This window comes from Loxodonta africana, chromosome 13 (genome assembly GCF_030014295.1).
Source record: "Loxodonta africana isolate mLoxAfr1 chromosome 13, mLoxAfr1.hap2, whole genome shotgun sequence".
Lineage (NCBI taxonomy): Eukaryota > Metazoa > Chordata > Mammalia > Proboscidea > Elephantidae > Loxodonta > Loxodonta africana.
In genome coordinates, this window is record NC_087354.1 from 37,787,347 (window position 1) to 37,807,485 (window position 20,139).

The 20,139-nt window shown below is 42.5% G+C and overlaps 1 protein-coding gene across 3 annotated transcripts in view; it reads right to left on the reverse strand.

Annotated features, from left to right (window-relative positions):
* SKIC8 (SKI8 subunit of superkiller complex) overlaps positions 1–20,139 on the reverse strand; it is a 31,118-nt gene that overhangs the window by 6,861 nt on the left and 4,118 nt on the right. For 2 of the 3 annotated variants that reach the window (XM_003413841.4, XM_023552960.2), the window contains exons 4-10: positions 18,221–18,326; positions 17,449–17,621; positions 11,621–11,769; positions 11,329–11,422; positions 8,240–8,333; positions 5,224–5,316; positions 4,435–4,513 (exon numbers count right to left, since the gene is read on the reverse strand). In XM_003413841.4, the coding sequence (XP_003413889.1) occupies positions 4,435–4,513; positions 5,224–5,316; positions 8,240–8,333; positions 11,329–11,422; positions 11,621–11,769; positions 17,449–17,621; positions 18,221–18,326 (788 nt within the window). Of the gene's footprint in view, positions 1–4,434; positions 4,514–5,223; positions 5,317–8,239; positions 8,334–11,328; positions 11,423–11,620; positions 11,770–13,764; positions 13,964–17,448; positions 17,622–18,220; positions 18,327–20,139 lie in introns of those variants that run through there. The other variant, XM_064267215.1, reaches the window with a different exon arrangement.

Below are 20,139 nucleotides of genomic sequence, written 5' to 3' on the forward strand. Positions count from 1 at the left end.
CTCACTCTGTTATTACAGCCCAGCGCAGACTGTCAGTTCCCAGGAGCCAGACAACATGACATTGTGAATCATTGATTTTATTTGCTATGTGTTGAATTAACAGGTTCGAACCTGCTTCCCAGACAGAATTGATGTGGTTGAAATTTCATCAAGAATAAATTAAAACAAAAAAACTGCATTTGAGTTGACTGAGACTCACAGCAACCCTAAAGCACAAGGTAAAAGTGCTCCAGAGGGTTTCCAAGGCCGTAATCTTTACGGAAGCAGACTACCACATCTTTGTTTCACTGGGTGGCTGGTAGATTTGAACAAACTTTTGGTTAGCAGTTAAGCACTTCAACCACTGTGCCACCAGGGCTCCTTCAACATATAATATACAGTTTTTAATGGAAAAGGGTACTTTATTAACTTATTATGTTCCTTACAGTTTTGCCTTTTATTTAGCTTTTGTATATACCTTTTCTGTGTACGTTTTATATTTTCGAAAATATTTTTGAATTAAAAAGCAAAGCCATAAAAGCTGCAGATTCACATTAACAAATGTAGGGGAAATTTTCAGCAACAAGGTATTTTATTGTTGTCATTGTAAATTTGCTTTAGGAAATTATGCACTGTCTTATTTTCTACATTTTTAATTCAGGCAAATCATCTTCATTTTCATCGTTGTTTTCACAGTCCTGAGAGTTTGAATCAGATATGCTTTGAAACACTGGAAACACATTAAAATGTTTCTCCCAATGAACATCCCAGTAAAAGGAGTACACGAATAAAGAAGTTTGCCAACATTTTATAACCACAAAAAAAGCAAGATTTCAGTCAGATAACATTTTCTCAGCTAGAGACCAGCTTTCATGTGAGAATCCTTAGGTTTTTGTTTTTGTTTTTTTTTACTGTTATATGAGCTTTTTTTTAATTGTTCTGATTTCAACTTTAGTATTTGACATTTCTGGAAGAAAATTACTAAAGCCAAGGCTATGTAACTATTAAATAATATACACCCAATGATCAATGTTTCAGTTGATCAGTCAGTGAATAAACAAAACTAGAGAAACCAAAGATTTCAGGTGATGCTGACAATGCGAATTATATGATTTGGGGAGAAGCTGGGATTGAAGGCAAATAGCTTCTCAATTTGATAAAAACATTTTAATCTTACATGAAAATACATACTGCATTTAATCTTACATGAACTGAAATGCAGTCATTTGTACGTAACCGGAATAATTTATGTCCGGTTTAGTAATAAATAGGCTTTGAAGTGGTATTAATTTTTAGAAGAATGCACATTTTTATTAATATAGACAGACAATCTTTGTGGTCATTCTTCTTTCAATACATATTTTAAAATAATCCCCATAAGAACTCGTCCCTTATTTTTAAAGGCTTAAAAAGAAGGCAGTTTCATAAAACATAATGTTGTCTTAGGTTCTAAACATGGGTCTTTTTACATGTGTGTAAAAAGAAAATATCACTGACAAATATGATTTATTTCCCTGATCTGAGAACATGAACATTTAAAAAGGTATTTCTAAAAAAAATCTAAAGAATGTATTTAAAGAACGTTGCAAAAAATAATTTCAGGTGTAAGATTTAAATGTTTAATTAGCTCCATACTTGTTTTAACATCACTCTCTGCCTTCATGTTTGTGACATCACCCACCAGGCTTAAAAAATCTAAGTAAACGCTTCATGGTATGCGAAATGAAACAAAAGATTTCATACAAAACTTGTAAAATAATTTTATCAACTTATTGACTAGTCTTCAAATATATAAGAAAAAAATGTAATTTACTCAGATCATACATTTTGTACATCTTTAAGTGGATCTATTGATGTGTTTTCTGAGTAAAGGAAAAGAAGGTGTTATGAGATTTCTTATATTGTTGAAATTGCCATGGTCCTAAAACCTGAAATGGGATTAGGTTTAATAATATCTCTGGTTTATAAGAATGCCTTTGTTTTACTCCTACCATTGTTATGAATAGAAATGCTACTTGGGGATACTGACTTACAACTGGGGATTTTTATTGCTTGGGGTACCACTCGGAGGGGGCAGCTAAGAGACAGCATGCTCTTTTGAGCTGGTAGTCATTCAGCCTAAAAAACACCTGTTCTGTTTAGACCCCATATTTGAATACTATTGCAGATAACTCAAGTTAATACAACTAAAAAATTGATGTATTAAAAAAAATAAATTTTTTATTTTTAGTGAAAATATACACAACAAAGACTCACTCCCATTCTACAGTTTCTAGACATAATGATTAGTATCCAAAAACCAAACCCGTTGCCACTGAGTTGATTCCAACTCATAGCAGCCCTATGAGTTAGCTCTACTAATTGCCCCATAAGGTTTCCAAGGGAGTGGCTGGTGGATTCGAACTGCAAACCTTTTGGTTAGCAGCCAGGCTCTTAACCACTACACTACCAGGGCTCAAGGGGTTGTCAGAAGTGGGATAATTAGTGACATTGGTTAAACTCTTCACATTGTGTCAACATTCTCATTATTTCTGTTGTTTCATTTCCATTTACTTAATCTCCCTGTCCCTCAACCTTCATCTATGCTTTAAAATAGCTGTTGACCCTTTGGTCTTACATAATTATTTTTTTTTAAGTAGCACAATACTCAAGAGTGACAATCTTTACTCTTTGAGCTAAACTGTTACTTAGTTGGAAGGTGACGTCAGAGGATAGTGTCAATTCAAGCTGTGAAAAAGGATAGTGTCAATTCAAGCTGTGAAGAGCAACTCAGGGCTATAGTCTCGGGGACTCCTCCAGACTCAATGGGTCCAGTAAGTCTGGATTCTTTAAGAATTTGAAGTGCTATTCCATATTTTTCTCCATTTTTTATCAGGACTCATTTATTGTGTTCCTGATCAGAATGTTAGGTAGTGGTGGCCAGGCACCATCTAGTTCTTCTGGTCTCAAGGTGGAGGAGGCAAGTGGTTCATGTGGACAATTAGTCCTGTAGTCCAGTTCCTTCTCTGATTCTTGGGTTTCCTTTTTTGGCTTTTGTTCCAAATGAATGAAGACCAATAACTGTATCTTAGATGACTTAAGAGCTTGTAAGCTTTTAACACCCAAGACACTACTTACCATGCCGGAAGGTAGAACATAAACTGTAAGAACTATATTGTGCCAATTGACTGGATTATTCCATGAGACCATGGCCATTGCCCCCAAACCAAAAGAACTAATTCCATGAGGTTACTGGTTGTATCTAATTAGTATCAGCATCTGTAGTCCCCCCCGGCCCTTTTTTTGGTGTTATTGCAGAACCAAGGAACAACTTTCTGAAGATCAAGAGCTGATTCTGGGTGGTGGGCCTGTCACACTAGCCCTGAGATGGGGTGTCCCTGAGATGGGGTGTCTAGCCCTGGTTTTAGTGCTCTTTTGATTGGGCCAGGTGGCAGCCCCATCACTCTGAACAGCTGCCTACAAGTAGACACACTTGCCACACCAGACATCTCCCCCTGGAACAGCACTGCTCTGACCCCACACGCAATGTACACCAGTCAGCCAGGACTTACTCCCCGAGTAGAATATAAGTCCAAGAGTGGAATGTCAACTTTATTGGCAACAATTTAAGGTTAAATGGAAAAATGCATAAATAATTGTTAACTTTAAGTTGCATTCCAAAGAGGGGAAATCTATAGGATTATCATAAAAACATTTAAAATATATTAACCTCCAACTTTATACAGCCATGACATTTTTTTATATACTGACTGGTTTTCCAAGACTCTTCTCAGAGTAGTTGGGACCAGCACTGGCCTCACCTGGGAGCTTGTTAGAAACTCAGGGTCTCAGGCTGTAACCAGACCTACTGATTCAGAATTGAACCCGGTCCCCTGCGGGGACTGATGTGCATCGTAAAGATGGAGAGCCCTGCACTAGAACATCTTCACCATTTCACATCACACTGGATTGGCAAAGACAAAGACGCCTGTAAGAACAGTGTCTCCCTTCTCTCCTAATTTAAAAATTGAAAGCAAAGCTTCTGATACCATAAAGCCAAACAGCTTGTAAGAATTTCCAGCTTCTAGTACATTGAAAAAAAATTAAATCACTTCTTTGGACAGCTTAAAAAATGACAAGTGGTGACTGTGTTCAAGCAATGGCAGTTCCCGAGAAGTGAGGTCCTTACTAAGCCAGCCACAGGCACCAGATGCAGCATTTTCCAAAGAAGGCATTCAGAGGCTGTGGGGCACAGGGACATATGGCTGACAGCACTCCCACAGCCTCCGCATGCAGACAGTGTCCACAGGAAAACTGGGCGACACTGAAGTCCAAGGAGATCAAGCAGCTCAGTCCCAGGGATCGACCAGGCTTGGCAACTTGAACAGCAAGGTTAGGAAAAGAAAGGAGCTTTGGCACAGTGGTCAGATGATACTAGCAATCCAAAGACAAAGGAATTCAAATACAACGCCATACCTGATCCTGGTGATCAAAGAAGGTGTGAACACAAGTCCTCGTTCCAACATCCCAAACTTTTACACTTTTGTCAGATGAACTATTTTAAAAAGTGAACATCAGTATCAGAAAACAGTTTTTAGACTGAAGTTGGAAGAAATTTGACCAAAATTCGACACTTCTTCACTCATCTATACCCTGCCTATCTTAGAGGCCCCCGAGCCGCCATATCTATGTGCACAAGCGGCCGACCTGGGCCCCAGGAAGTGGCCAGGGTGTTGGCAGCTCTGGGTGGCTTTCCCGCCTCACAGGGCAGCCATTTTCCTGAAACTGTAATTTGATCATCAGTCTCAGAGGCACCTACTACCTATTTGCAGGTGGGAGGGAGGTCTTTAAAGCTTCTAAAATAAAAGCTTTCAGGAGGCTTCTATAACCCACTCAGCAATGCTTTCCATCTGTCCATCACATTTTTCAACTCTCTGGGCCATCCTGGGCCCACAGAACACTGGGATCTAAAAGCACTTTTTACAGATTCATACATTTTAACACCATTGTAACACGGGTACACCTTAAAGTAAGCCACAGGTGGGAGGCCTAAATTTATAATGAAAAACAGAGCGCCACTGTTCAAAAGAGTCCACCTTTGTTCACGCTGAAGACAACTAACTTCACTACTTAAATAAAACACACTGAGAAAACAAGGGCTTCTGGAACAAAAAAGGGCCACACAGTTTTCACATTTTAAGGCAATTCATACAAGACCATTCCCATCTCCCCAGCATTTTGGAAATGACTGAGAATCATAAGTACCTGGAAACAAAGTGAGTGTCATCAGGACAAAACGCAACATTCAGCACCCAGGAGGCGTGGCCACTCAGCGTGCCAGCCAAGTTGGCATGTTGTCTGAAATGGGAAAGTTCCAAACAAAATGGAAATGTTAGTTTTAGAATACAATCACAGAAGCGGAAGGCATGGTGTTAACTCTGCCCATTAAACTGGGCTAAACCTGCTATACTTACCATGACAGTGTCTTAGTTATCTAGGGAAGCCCTGGTGGTGTAGTGGTTAAGTGCTACAGCTGCTAACCAAAGGGCTGGCAGTTCAAATCCGCCAGGCGCTCCTTGGAAACTCTATGGGGCAGTTCTACTCTGTCCTATAGGGTCGCTATGAGTTGGAATCGACTCGACGGCACTGGGTTTGTTCTTTTGGTTTTAGTTATCTAGTGCTGCTATAACAGAAATACCAGTGGATGGTTTTAACAAATGGAAATTTATTCGCTCACAGTTCAGGAGGCTAGAAGTCAGAATTCAGAGCACTGGCTCTAGGGGAAGGCTTTCTCTCTCTGTTAGCTCTGGGGGAAAGTCCTTGTCTCTTTGCTTGCTTATTTAATCTCTTCTTATATCTCAAAAGAGACTGACTCAAGATATACCCCACGCTAATCCTGCCTTATTAACATAACAAAGACAACCCATTCCCAAATGGGATTATAACCATAGGCAAAGAAATTAGGATTTACAATACATACTTTTGGGGGATATAATTTAATCCAAAACAGACAGTATTACCGTATCAAAAATCCCCTTGTCAATTAAGTGGCATCATTTATTGCAGTAACAATTTTTTACAGTGGCATTAACCCAAAGTGTGTAAATGCCACCACAAGCCAAGAATAAGATCCATAAGAAGTAGAGAGTTTAACAGCTCAAAATAAATAAGGTGGCTCAAAGCCCCAGCTCCCAAGATGAGGCTGCTGAGAAGCAGCAGGGGCGAGCAGACCATCTTGGGAGAGCAGCAGGCTCTGGTCCCTGCCTGTACCAGCAGCCCTTGATGAGGGGCCAGAGCCTCATGGCCACAGAAAGTATCCAGATACATGTGCCTTCAACAGGCCACTTCTAACTAAACTAAGAGCAAGACAGGCCCCATTACTACAGCCATTTTCACTGTTTTAAAAAGTAAAATCCAATCACCCGTGGCAGGAAAGCTACCCCACCCTCCCCCAAGGCCCGGCTGAGGTCAGCGTGGAACTTGTGTTGAGCTCATCAGCAGTTTCACCCCTGAAACACCCAGCAGAGTACAGCAGCTCTGGTGAGGCACCAGCAAAGGCAGCCTCCATGGGGTGCAGGGGGACCATGAGAGGATAAAAAGCCCTGGGACTTCACTCAGTATCACTCTCTTAGGCAAATCATCTCAGCTTGGTTTTTCACCTGCAAAATTGGGACACTAATCTATGCTCATCCATCAAGGAAAGTCTTATAAAGTAGGAGACTTAAGGGACTGCTACTATTTATGCCGGCTCTGCTATGACAAGCAAGCACAACTTTAGAGAGATGTGTGCCTCTCCGGCCCTAGCATTCTCATCCAGCTCTAATTCCAAAAACTGCAGTTCTAATTCTAGGTCTATGTGACAACTTTTTGCCATTCAAAAGCCACCAGAAGTAGGCTAAAAGGAGCAGCATTCTTACTCCCAGGTCTATACTCCAGAAAAACTCTCCCAGGCTCATAAAAGAACATGAGCATGACGTTCATGGTGGCGGTGCATGCCACTGAGGCAACCTGGGCACTGTCCCCAAGGAAGGAACAGTGGGCAGCATGCTCCCAGGGGTGCAAGGGCTGCACTCAGAGCAGTGAACCATTCCCGGGCAAGGAGCAGTAGGCAGCATGCTCCCAGGGGTGCGAGGGCTGCACTCAGAGCAGTGAACCATCCCCGGGCAAGGAGCAGTGGGCAGCATGCTCCCAGGGGTGCGAGGGCTGCACTCAGAGCAGTGAACCATCCCCGGGCAAGGAGCAGTGGGCAGCATGCTCCCAGGGGTGCGAGGGCTGCACTCAGAGCAGTGAACCATCCCCGGGCAAGGAGCAGTGGGCAGCATGCTCCCAGGGGTGCGAGGGCTGCACTCAGAGCTGTGAACCATCCCCAGGCAAGGAGCAGCGGGCAGCATACCCCCAGGGGTGCGAGGGCTGCACTCAGAGCAGTGAACCATCCCCGGGCAAGGAGCAGTGGGCAGCATGCCCCCAGGGGTGTGAGGGCTGCACTTAGCAGTGAACCATCCCGAAGGAAGGAGCAGTGGGCACCATGCCCCCAAGGGTGTGAGGGCTGCACTCAGCAGTGAACCATCCCCAGGCAAGGAGCAGTGGGAAGCATGCTCCCAGGGATGCGAGGGCCACATTCAGAGCCGTGAACCAGAGGCACCTGGCAGGAAGGCTGTGCAGCGCACCAAGTCAAAGTACCCAGGACACATATCCAACACATTAGAGGGGGTGCTTCAGGGGGAGTAGGAGCGGTGCTGGGAATGATGAGGGAAAACAATGAAAAAGGGCCTTGCACAGGGGTACCCAATGACAGAGAGCCGTGGACAGAGAACGATGAACTCACCTCTACACCTGCAGTGAAACGAGAAGGCCCTGTGTTGGGGTCCCCACCTAGGCCTGCAGTGAGGCCGCTTCTAAGCGGACAGCTCCCTATCTAGGACAGAGCGCCTGCTGGAACAGCCCCACCCCTAGAAAAAGGATGTTCTAAATTTTACTGTTACCCTGGGCCAGCTAGAGCTCCTGGCTCCATTTCTTCACCTGTAAACTACTTACCCGAAAGAATTAAAAATAAGTGAGCCCCACAAGAGACAGGACGCCTGAGAAAAGTAGCAAGTACCTGATACCACCAGGTAACCTATGCACGTCTCCTCTACCGCAGCCAGAGGAACAAGGGTGAGCAAGGGTGTCTGAAGACCTGAACACGAGCATTGCTAGACCCTGAAGAGGGAGCTGACACAGCCTGGGGCACTTCATAACAATAGGGGACACGGCATCAGTACAATCTTGACAGGTAACTTACACATCATAGATCTTGATGTAGCCATCATCTGAAGCAGTGACGAGGAGCTGAGAATCCGGGGAAAAGGTCAAGGAACGAATGGGCATAGCATGGCCTGAAATGCACAAAGGCCCTTGTTAATCACTGTCTCCCCATTCAGGTTTCCCAGCTGATGATGTCCCTTTTAATCATCACAAGTCATTGAGCTGGACTGCTCAGGTCCTTCAGTCAGAAAAGGGAGGGTATGGACTGGGCCCCACCTCCCAATGTTCTAGAAACATCCACTGGAACCCTGACCCCTCCTCCTGGAGCCACTTCTCCTTAGTTCCCCTCCCAGACCAGTTGGGCGTCTGCACACTTTGCTTAAAGAAACTCCTCTGCTACATATAACAGCCAAACATGGAAATGTGCATGGCTTCTGATTTTTAAGACTGAACAAATAACATGCTACTTTTCCTACCAAATCATTTGTTGTAGAGTAGAGGATAAACTGAGGAGGTAATATATTCAGTTGGTCAGAATAAAAATAGTGCAAAAGAACATATAGTAAGAAGCCTCCCTCCTACGCCTGTTCTTTAGCCACCCAGTCCTCCTCCCCAGAAGCACCAGGGTTGCAAGTCTCTTACGTATCCTTCCAGAGATACTCTTTGCATATATGCAAATACTTGTATTTTTCCTACACAAATATAAAACCAGACTTTTGAGAAGGAGGAATTTACAGATTAAAAGACACTTTAAAAAAAAAAATTTATAACCCAGAGTAAGACCAAACTATAGTGTCTAGTGTTATACATTCAAGAGAGAAAACTATAAAAAATGTAAGGAAGTTTACTGATTACAGGATCATGGAAGAGAGGACACGGAGTGGGGAGAGCAAGGGGTGTGACTAGGACAGAGCACATGCAGGGGCTTCTGGGATGACTGGCAAAGTTCTGTTTATTGACATGGATAGTGTTCACCTTATAAAAATCCATTAAGTCATCGATTTGATTCAGGTGGGTTTTAAATCTGCGTTTTACGTTGCAATAAAAAGATAAAAAAAAAAAAACTGCACGTTCTTTTGCACTTCGATTTTTCCATTTTAAATATCTTAGAGCACTCTTGTTTCTCGCTGTATGGATGTATCTTTCAGGTTATCTCCAATCCTTTGTTATCAAGATGCCACAATGAATTATCTTGTTACATGTTATTGTGAACATGTGAATATCGACAGGATCAATTCCTAGCAGCAGAACTGATGGATCAAAGCATATATTCACTTTTAATTTGATTAAACCAAAACAAAAACCAAACTTACTGCCGTCGAGTTGACTCTGACTCACAGTGACCCTACAGGACAGAGTAAAACTGCCCCCTAGGGTTTCCAGGGAGCGCCTGGTGGAATCCAAGTGCCGACTTTTTGGTTAGCAGCCGACTGCTTAACCGCTGCGCCACCAGGGCCCCTTTAATTGATCAGGCAGTGAGTGCAAACTGTTCTGCTGAAGAAGTAGTACCACTTCACAACCTACCAGCAACACATAAGTGCCCCCTTCCCTGTATCCCCACCAATACAGTGTGTAATTGATCTTTTTCATTTTTGATAATACGATAGGTACAAAATCATATTCTGGGATAATCTTAATTGCCAACATTTAAAAATATTAATACTAAGTGTTTGTGAAGGGACCATAAACTGCTACAACTCTTCTGGAATGCAATATGAATATTAAATCAACACTTTCTGTTCCCAGATCTCCCAAGCCACTTGGAACTGAATGACTTAAGATACAGGCTCTAGGGTAGATGTAAAATTCATTTTATTTCATTTGTGTGGGCCCCACAATTCAGAGACAGTCATCCTCAAGGTACACAACGAGAGGCCTGTGTGACTCCCAGGCAGAAGACACACCAAACATGTAAGACACTCAGGATAGGGAAAACCAGTGACTTCGAACATGAGCCTCATATAGAAAAAGTCACAAGGGAAGATGCTCCAAATTATAGGCCCTGATTTGCAACTAACCTGCTTCTGACTTAAACATTTCAATATATTGTGTCCCAGGATTAGTAACTGGGTTTTATTTGACAATGATTAACAACTTGAGCAACTAATGTAGCAAAATTGTTTCAGACTACTTAACCCTGTAATTGCATTTCTATAAACTTATCCTAGGAAAATAGTCAGATGTGTATAGAGATGGGACGTTTACATGTATTAGCAAAAATAAAACAGAAAGCTGAAGTCCAAGAAGACAGAGTTGATCAAACTGTGGTACATTTAGATGGTTATTATGTAGTCATAATGACAATAATAATAAGGATGGTAGGACTGGGCAGTGTTTTGTTCTGTTGCCCACAGGATCACTAGAAGTCGGGGCTGACTCGACAGCACCTAACAACACCAACAACAAGAAATACCTTAGATCAGGGTTTGGCAAACCTCTTCTGTAAAGGGCCAGAAAGTAAATATTTTAGGCTCTACATGCCACATAGTCTTTGGTACAGATTTTTTTTAAAACAAAATCTAAAATATGTGAAAATCATTCTTAGCTTAGGGTCTCTACAAAAACATTTGCCAACCGCAGCTTCAGATGAATGTTTAGTGGCTTGCACAAATACAATATTAAGTAAAAGTCTAAGTTATAAGATAGTATGAATACAGTCCCAAATTGGGCAAAAAATTATGAGCGCAGGAAAAAAACAAGGAGACAAGAATGCTCACGTGGTGCTCTGAGCAGATGCACTGATGAGAGGTGGGGAGGGTGGGCACAGTACTCTATCTTCAAATTATCAACAAAAATAATTTGTTATCTAGTCACAAATCAAGTTCTTCAGAAACAAATACGACAGAAACAAGACACTCATAGAGCCGAGATATATTAACATATAAATAAAGAGTAAGCTTGTTCACCAAAACTAGCATTTAATGCCGGCACAAGAACTAATGTGTCCAGGTTAAAACTACAGTGACAAGACTCCAACTTTGAGGCATTTCAGATTCCTCACTGAGATGGACAATGTCTTACAAATCTAATGCTCGTTTGCCATTTAATGGCATTTTCAATGAAAAAATAATTATTCCTTTGTGATCTGATAATCCAGTTTGTATAAAATAAAATGATGAGAGATACCTTCCAGCGTGTGTAGAAGTTTTCCCGTTGCAATATCAAAAATATTGATGATTCCATCAATGGCTCCACTGGCCAAATATTTCCCATCAGGACTCTATCAGAGAACAGAGGGAAAAGCAGGCAGTTTTAGAATCCGTGTTGTTAAGCCAAGCACCCATCCCGACCAAACAAGCAAATCTGGTGGCTGCAGCTCTAACCCACTGGTTTCCAAACCAACGTGAGAACCTATGCAAACGCTTAGAGGAGTAAACGGAAAGAATCAGAAAGAGAAGAGAGAGCAATATTTCCTTACATATGCAATACTAAGAATGAATTTTCCTCTCGTGTCCAAAGAATATTCCTTTTTCCCGCTTTCCACACCAAAAATGTTCACTTTCCCGACATGAGTTCCTGTGGCCAGATATTGGGAATCAGGAGAAAAGGCCAAAGTCCAGGCATCCACTGAACAGAAAAAAAAGAAGGAAAGAAATACAGCGAGAGATGTGACAATTTTAAAAAACTAATGTTTTACCAAAGATATATTTTTTTAAATGCAGAAATGGTATCCTGACTCAGAAAACTATGTTTTAAGGGTGCTAATTCTTTACCAAGTTAGCTTAAGAGTTTCATACATTTTAACAGAAATAGATGGAACAATACCAAGTATTGGCAAGGATGCGGAGAAACCGGAACTCTCATACGTTGCCGGGGGAATCTAAAATGGTGCAGCTACTTTGAAAAACAGCGTGCCTGTTTCTTTAGTTAAAACATACACTTACCATATGGCCTAGCAACTCCACTCCTAGGTATCTACCTGTGTTAGTCATCCAGTGTGCTATAACAGAAATACCACATGTGGATGCCTTTAACAAAGAAAAATTTGCTAGGAGGCGAGAAGTCCAAATTCAGGGTGTCAGTTCCAGGGGAAGGCTTTCTCTCTCTGTTGGCTCTGGGGGAAGGTCCCTGTCATCAATCTGCCCCGATCTAGGAGCTTCTCAGTGCAGGGACCCTGAGTCCAAAGGACGCATGCTCCTGGCTCTACTTTCTTGGTGGTATGAGGTCCCTCTGCTTGCTTCTCTCTTTTATATCTCAAAAGAGACTGACTTAAAATACAACCTAATCGTGTATGTAGATTGAGTCCTGCCTCTGATCTTGCCTCATCAGCATCACAGAGGTAGATGTACAACACATAGGAAAATCACATCAGATGACAAAATGGTGAACAATCACACAATACTGGGAATCATGGCCTAGCCAAGTTGGCACACATTTTTGGGGGACATAATTCAATCCGTGACACTGCCCAAGAGAAAAAACGCAAAGACTTGTATGTGAATGTTCACAGACCATTACTCATAATAGCCCAAAACTAGAAACAATCCAAGTCCCACAACTGGTGAATATAAAACAAAATGTAGTATATTCTTAGAATACTACTCAACAATAATACTACTGTTATGGATTGAATTGTGTCCCCCCAAAATGTGTGTTAATTTGGCTAGGCCATAATTCCCAGTATTGCGTGATTGCCCGCCATTTCATCATCTGATGCGATTTTCTTCTATGGTATAAATTCTACCTCTATGTTGTTGATGAGGCAGGATTAGCAGCAGTTACGTTAATGAGGCAGGACTCAATCTACAAGATTACGCTGTGTTTTAAGCCAATCTCTTTTGAGATATAAAAGAGAGAAGCAAACAAAAAGACACGGGGACCACGTACCATCAAGAAAGAAGCCCCGGGAGCACAGCACGTCCTTTAGACTCAGGGTCCCTGTGCTGAGAAGCTCCTAGATCAGGGGAAGATTCATGATGAGGACCTTCCGCCAGAGCCAACAGAGAGAAAAAGCCTTTCCCCGGAGCTGGCGCCCTGAATTTGGACTTCAGCCTCCTAGATTGTGAGAGAATAAACTTCTCTTTGTTAAAACCACCCACTTGTGGTATTTCTGTTATAGCAGCACTACATAACTAACTACTGATACATGCTACAACTTGGATGAACCTCAAAAATACGCTAAAGAAAGAATGAAGACACATGTATTTTAATTTATATCAACTTTTTTAAAAAGGCAAAACTATAGAGACAGAAAGCAGAGCAATGGTTGCCTCAGGCTGAGGGTGGGGGTAGGGATTGACTAGTCATTAATGAGTATGAGGGAACTTTTAGGGGCATGGAAGGTTCTAAAACTGAGTTGGGGTGATAGTTACACAACTGTATAAATTTACTAAAACTCATTGACCTGTACACTTAAAATGGGCGGATTTTACAGTGAAATTACAGACATGAAATTTTACCTCAATAAACCTGTAAACAAATGAAGACATAACAGAAATACTCTTATATAAAACTTTAACAAAGTATTTATTACAAATTAACAGGGAATGAGAGTTCGTAAGAGGCACTATTTGTTTTTAAAAAAATAGACAATTAGTTTTTAACTTACATTATACAACTTACTTAACTCCAAGAGTTCTGTCCAAATGTTACTTATGCACCGCAGAGTGTCTGCAGGGGCCACCAGACTCATGTGCAGCCTGGTCAACAGACTGCCTTTGTTTCCATCTGGACCACTCATGGTGTTGTGGTCTTTCGTTACTCAGCTACACGGGAACTTCTGCCAATCAATCTCAAAGAGCTTTGGAAGCTGGGTCAGGGCCTAGAAGTCAAGGAACAATCTGGTTTCCTTCTACCTGCCCTCTGCCTGCCTGGGCCCACATGCCCAGCCCACTCTTATATGGGAATACTCCCTAAATCCTGCCCTCTCCTGTACCTGCCCAGGAACTGTGCTCATCAGATCAAAGGGAAAGGACTGAGAAAGGCTCCTCCCCAAGTCGCCCTCCTCATTACTTTGAATAGACCTCAAAGAGGACATGACCAGGGCCCTCCTGTGCCTTTTCCACTCATGGGAGAGTAAAGGAAGAGAGGCCTGTGAGCTTACACTGCAGACAGGGTGCTTTTTAAAATAAAATTCTCTTGAAAATTTTAACACACATATTCAAAGTAGTAATAAATCATTTGACTTTATCACTTTTCTTACAAAACATTTGTTTTAAAAATGGAATTTACTTCAACAGTGCTCAATAAACCAAGGAGACCTAAATAAACCTTTTATAATCAACCTCTTGAATAGCTGCTTTTTAATATCTACCTTCAGACCTAAAAGTCAGTAGCCTATACTCTGAAAGGACTGTTTTATTCCGATTATAATTAGCTGTTTAGAGGAATGGTTATTAGGAAATCTGATTTTTATTCTTCTAAGTTTAATAACATAATACTTCAAAATAATTTTTAAATTTCCCCGTTGTTTTACAATATAGAAACTTTGAGTACCAAACGTCCTTACACTCAAAATAGAAGAAACAACTTTTATCCCTTGGCATGGCTTGAATTGTGTCCCCCCAAAATATGCGTCAACTTGGTTAAGCCATGATTCCCAGTATTATGTGGTTGTCTTCCATTTTGTGGTTGATATAATTTTCCTGTATGTTATAAACCATAATCTCTGCCTGTGGTTAATGAGGCAAGGTTGGCTTATGTTGAAGAGGATTGGGGTGGGATGTAACACCCTTGCTCAGGTCACATCCCTGATCCAGTGTAAAGGAAGTGTCCCTGGGGGTGTGGCCTGCACCACCTTTTATCTTACAAGAGATGAAAGGAAAGGGAAGCCAGCAGAGTGGGTGACCTCATACCACCACGAAAGCAGTGCCAGGAGCAGAGCACATCCTTTGGACCCAGGGTTCCTATGTGGAGAAGCTCCTAGTCCAGGGGAAGATTGATGAGAAGTACCTTCCTCCAGAGCCAACAGAGACAGAAAGCTTTCCCCGGGAGCTGACGCCCTGAATTTGGACTTCTAGCCTACTTTACCGTGAGGAAATAAACTTCTCTTTGTTAAAGCCATCCACTTGTGGTATTTCTGTTATAGCAGCACTAGATGACTAGACATCCCTCAATTAAATTTCTGCATTCTAAGATTTTTTTATTTTAATATTTTATACAACAGGTACTTATTTTAATCATTAAGTTCCTCTTCAAAATTGAAAAGAGTTGCTTTTCTTTATCCTTGGGCATCAAGAATCACGTGTAGAGAGGCCCCTGTGTTGGACTTTGCCCTTTGTTCTTCAATGTCGGCTTGCTAAAAAGCTACAGTCTGGCTGAGGTGCCAAATGCAGGATCTTCTCTTCATCTTTGCTTCCTTCTACTTTCTCACTTTCTTCTTCTGGTCTTGGGAATTTCTCTCTTTTCTTTGTGATAGTTCACTTTCTGTATATATATTTTCAAGACAGATATAACTTAGGTATCCATTTTCTTTACATTCATTAGACCCTGATTTATCAAAGCATTTTAACCTTCAGATGAATCCAGCTGCTCTTTAGCTGTCAATAGCAATGCTTGCTTTTATTACTTGACTAAATAACTATGTTGTTTACTGGCCCGGTACAGTTTTGTGCAAATTCCTATCCAAAAATAAAATAAACTCAATCCCTGTTATTCTTCTCAGTACCTTTCTCTTTTATGACAGTAACTGTTACTACCTTGCCATACTTGGAAGGTATCTGGCATAAGGTACTGCTTATTCGCTTATTAGGGAAGGCAAGTTGGATGTATACACCATTCTTTTACTTGGAACCAATCCAGCACTCATTTCTTCAGTGGAGTGTACAGCCATGCAGTGACCTAACATCAGAGGTGGCGGAAGGACTCAGGTGCCCAAGATGAAATAACAGTAACAGATTTGCCTCTTCTGCTTTTCTTCCTAAAACACTCCTCAGCTACATTTCAGAGTCTCAACAGCCTTTGTGGGCTGGCTGGGGGACCCGAGTCCTCTGTAAGTGATGTAAGCAGGGGGAGGGCACAAGCAAAGAGGAGTGAGAGACTGAGGACCTTTCTCCAAACACACATCCCAATAATGGTGATTCAATGGATCCAATATAGGGACTGGGCATGTGTATTCCAAAAATGCTCTAGCTGTAAGGATCACAGACATGGAATAGTGCTTCTCAGGGAAAACATGCTCAGCTTCCAGAAAATTCAGTCTCCTTACAAACCCTGGGACCATCAAATAATGATGGCCACTGAGCATAACTGGTGAGAGGCAAATCCATCTGGTGCCCCAGTCAAGGTTATTAGGTTAACGAAATGCCTAAGCAGCTCTTCTATAATCAAGCCATAGATGGGTGTGCCAGAGACGCCCTCTAGAGGTCACCACTCATTCTGGCTGAGAGAGCTCTGCTCATGAACGCTGGTCGGTCATTTACAACATAAAGCCAAAAGCAATCCTCAGGCGTCATGCTGTTTGTTCCATCATGCTGTTTGTTCCACATTAACCCAGCCCACTGAAATCCAGGCCCATCATCCCAGGTGATGTTTATCAAGGCTGATGGACACAATTATTCTGTCTCTACAGTACTTAAGGAGTCCTAGTGGCACAGTGGTTAAGAGCTCGGCTGCTAACCAAAAGGTCGGTAGTTCGAATCCACCAGCCACTCCTTGGAAACCCTATGGGGCAGTTCTACTCTGTCCTATAGGGTTGCTATGAGTCAGAATTGACTCGATGGCAATGAGTTTTTTTTGGTTTTTTTTTTGATAGTACGTAAAAAGAAAAAAAAAATCAATGATTTTATTTGTTTGAGCAGTTTCATATCAACCACGTATTAAAATCAGGCACTCTAACCAAAATCAATTGAGATTACCACAACATAGATCTGTAAGAACACAGTGCTCTGCATTCTAGACAGACATCTATAAGATAGTGAACGCATCAATTTAGAACAGAGCAAACAGAGCAGCTCTGGACCATCCAAACACAGTTCCACAATCCCCAGCTGACAATTCTGGAATCCAAAAGGCTCTGAAAACAGTTTTCCCATCCTTGTAGTACCAAAATTCATTTGGCAGCAAAACCTGGCCTGAACTGATGTAAGGTTATTCTTTTCACTCAGTATAAATATTCATCAGTTCAGTTGCAAAGCTATTGGCAATTGATTGGAGTGCTGCCCCCAGGCCCACTGAAGGCGCTATGTAATACACAGTTCACACACCTCTATTACCCCTCTCAAATCCAAGATTCTCTGTGAATTCCCTGAGGGTTCTGAGAAAGGGCTCACGGACCTCTGTCATCTCCCCTAAAAGTAGAAGTCTTACCAGGTCCTGCATCTATAGACTTGATCTGTTTGCCGTTTTCCAAGTCCCAGAGACGAATATGAGCATCAAGAGAACTGGATGCAGCAATGGGCAGGGTATGGCTGATGTCCACAGACACTACCCCCAGCTGATGTCCCTCCAGACTCCACTGCAGGTCCAGCCTCTCATCACGCCTTCAACGGGGGACAGAGACAAAGGGATTTCTTCACACACAACACACTGTACCTGGCACCTGGTACTCCAGGTCCCTGGGACCCGTGTATTGTCAATGGTCTGTGAAATGCAGGATCAGAAAGAAGCTGGAGAGCCACAGCACACCACATGCCGCCAGGTTTTAACTTTGGCACTTTTTTTTTTTTTTAAACTCTGGGGCTTTCATACTGAATAACAACAACAAAAAAAAAAAAGTGGGAAAAAATAAGCTGCTCTTTTATACTGTTATTTACCACTTTCTTGCTTAGGAAAAAGTTAATACTCCCCTGATTGCAACTTGGGAGCCCAGAAGCAAAAGCCAATTTTTCGAGGTTCTATGTTAGGTGAGGAGCCCTGGTGGCGCAGCGGTTAACCACTTGGCTCCTAACTGAAAGGTTGGAGGTTTGAACCCACTAGCCACTCCACGGGAGAAAGATGTGGCAGTCTGCTTCTGTAAAGATTTACAACCTTGAAAACCCTGCGGGGCAGTTCTGCTCAGTCCTACAGCGTCACGAGTCATAATCGGCTAGACAGCAATGGGTTCTGGTTTTTGGGGTGTGTTAGGGGAGAAGGCACTCACCATTTCCAGACTTTCACCAGATCATCCAGGGAGCCTGTGACCACAGTCTCAGAATTTTCCTTCTTGTTCGTCCCCCAGGCAACTGACCAAATGGCATCATCATGGGCTAGAATGGAAAGTGCTTCACTTAAAAAGTCTTTCGGCAACTTCTGAATCCAGCATGATAAAATGAACCTGACTCTGTTCCAACAACAATTCTGAGGAAACAACCACTTGGATCCATTTTACAGAGTGCTTTCCCATACCACCTGTAGCGGATTTGTGGGGGCACATATGAAAACCGGAGGTTCTGAAGAAACCCCTTACTCCAAATCACAGGTTTACCAGGTAGGGAGGCAGTACTGGAATCCAGGTCTTCGGACTCCAAATCCAACGTCCCTTCTACCTAAGCATGTTCCCACCACACAGCAGACTGGCATGGCAATTCACTTAACTAAAACAAGTGAAATTGGTGCGACCACTTTGCCCCCTGCAAAAAAAAGACCTAAGCTTGATAGGAGATTATCTCTTAGAGATCTTTGGAAACCAGTGGGCAGTTCAACTGTAAACACTACAGGCCTAAAAATAAATACCTAACATGGCATGAGTTGCCTTTTACCACAAATGTCTTTATTATGCTTAATGTGTGGTCAGTTATTCCATTAATCTTTTTTAAAACATCTCATTCATAACAACCCTATGAAATTGGTGCTTTAAGTGTCATCCCCATTTTACAGACAAGGAAATCAGAAGCTCGCTCAAAGTCACAAAGCTAAGAAGGGGCAGAGCTAGGATTCAAGCTCAATCTCTCTAATTACTGAAGCCTGCAAGCTCCATCTTCGTGGGCCTGCACATCATTGGGTCTGCAGACCTGGTGTGGCCAGGTGACTGTAACAAACACACGCGGAGGCTTTATTCATGCTGGCAGCAATTCTCCAGGGCCACTTTTCCTAAACGTGAATATAAGGGCATTAAACTTCAACAATACGGAGCCCTGGAGCACAACAGTCAAGCACTCGGCTGCTAACTGAAAGGCTGGCAGCTCAAACCCAGTGGCTACTCTGCAGAAGAAAAGACCTGGTGATCTCCTCCCATAAAGGTTACAGTCTAGGAAACCCTATAGGGCAGTTCTACTCTGTCATACAGGGTGGCTGTAAGTCGGAATCAGCTAGATGGCACACAACAACAACAAACTTCAACAGCTGAGTTACATACAAATACATGGCTTTGATTACAATCCCCACCTGACCTGAGCCTGCCATCTGGATGGCATTCACAACATACAAGTTAGTTGACTGGTTATGCCTATTGGCCTATTAGCTACTTATACTAGCTAACTTGGAAGAATGCTTTTTGTTTAAACTTTAGTCTACCTAAATGTTACCTAATTCTGGTCGAAGAGCTCTCTTAGGCATTCCACAAACGACTCTAGGCTCTACCTAACTCATCCAGGCTATGAAGAAACAAGACACATGTGAATAGTCCAGCCACAAATGCTACTCCTTTTTAGGTGTTAAGCCCTGTACCATTGTGGGCTACGTTCTCAGACTGGACTCTGACCTGCTTCCTGCTCCCATTCCTGTCACTGCCACTGCTGCACAACTCCCAGCCCTCCCCACATACTCATTGGCCTTGACAAAGGTCCTCTGTGGGAATCCCTGCAACTGTTTTAAGTAAAGAACCTTGTCATCCACTGGGTCACACGATGACCCTCCTGTAAAGACACCGAGACGAGTTCTGAGTTCAGAGCCAGGCCCAAGTTCACCTCCTCACGTGAGCTCGCATAAACAGAGCTCTGAGGCTCAAAGCATTTCCTTCTTTCACCTTGGCAGCTGGGAAGTTCCGAGTTACATCTTCCTCAGGTGGGAAAGCTTGCCTCAGCCTGGAGTTCTCCAGTCTATCATTTGACTCCTGCTTTATTCCTTTTGGAAACCATGGTG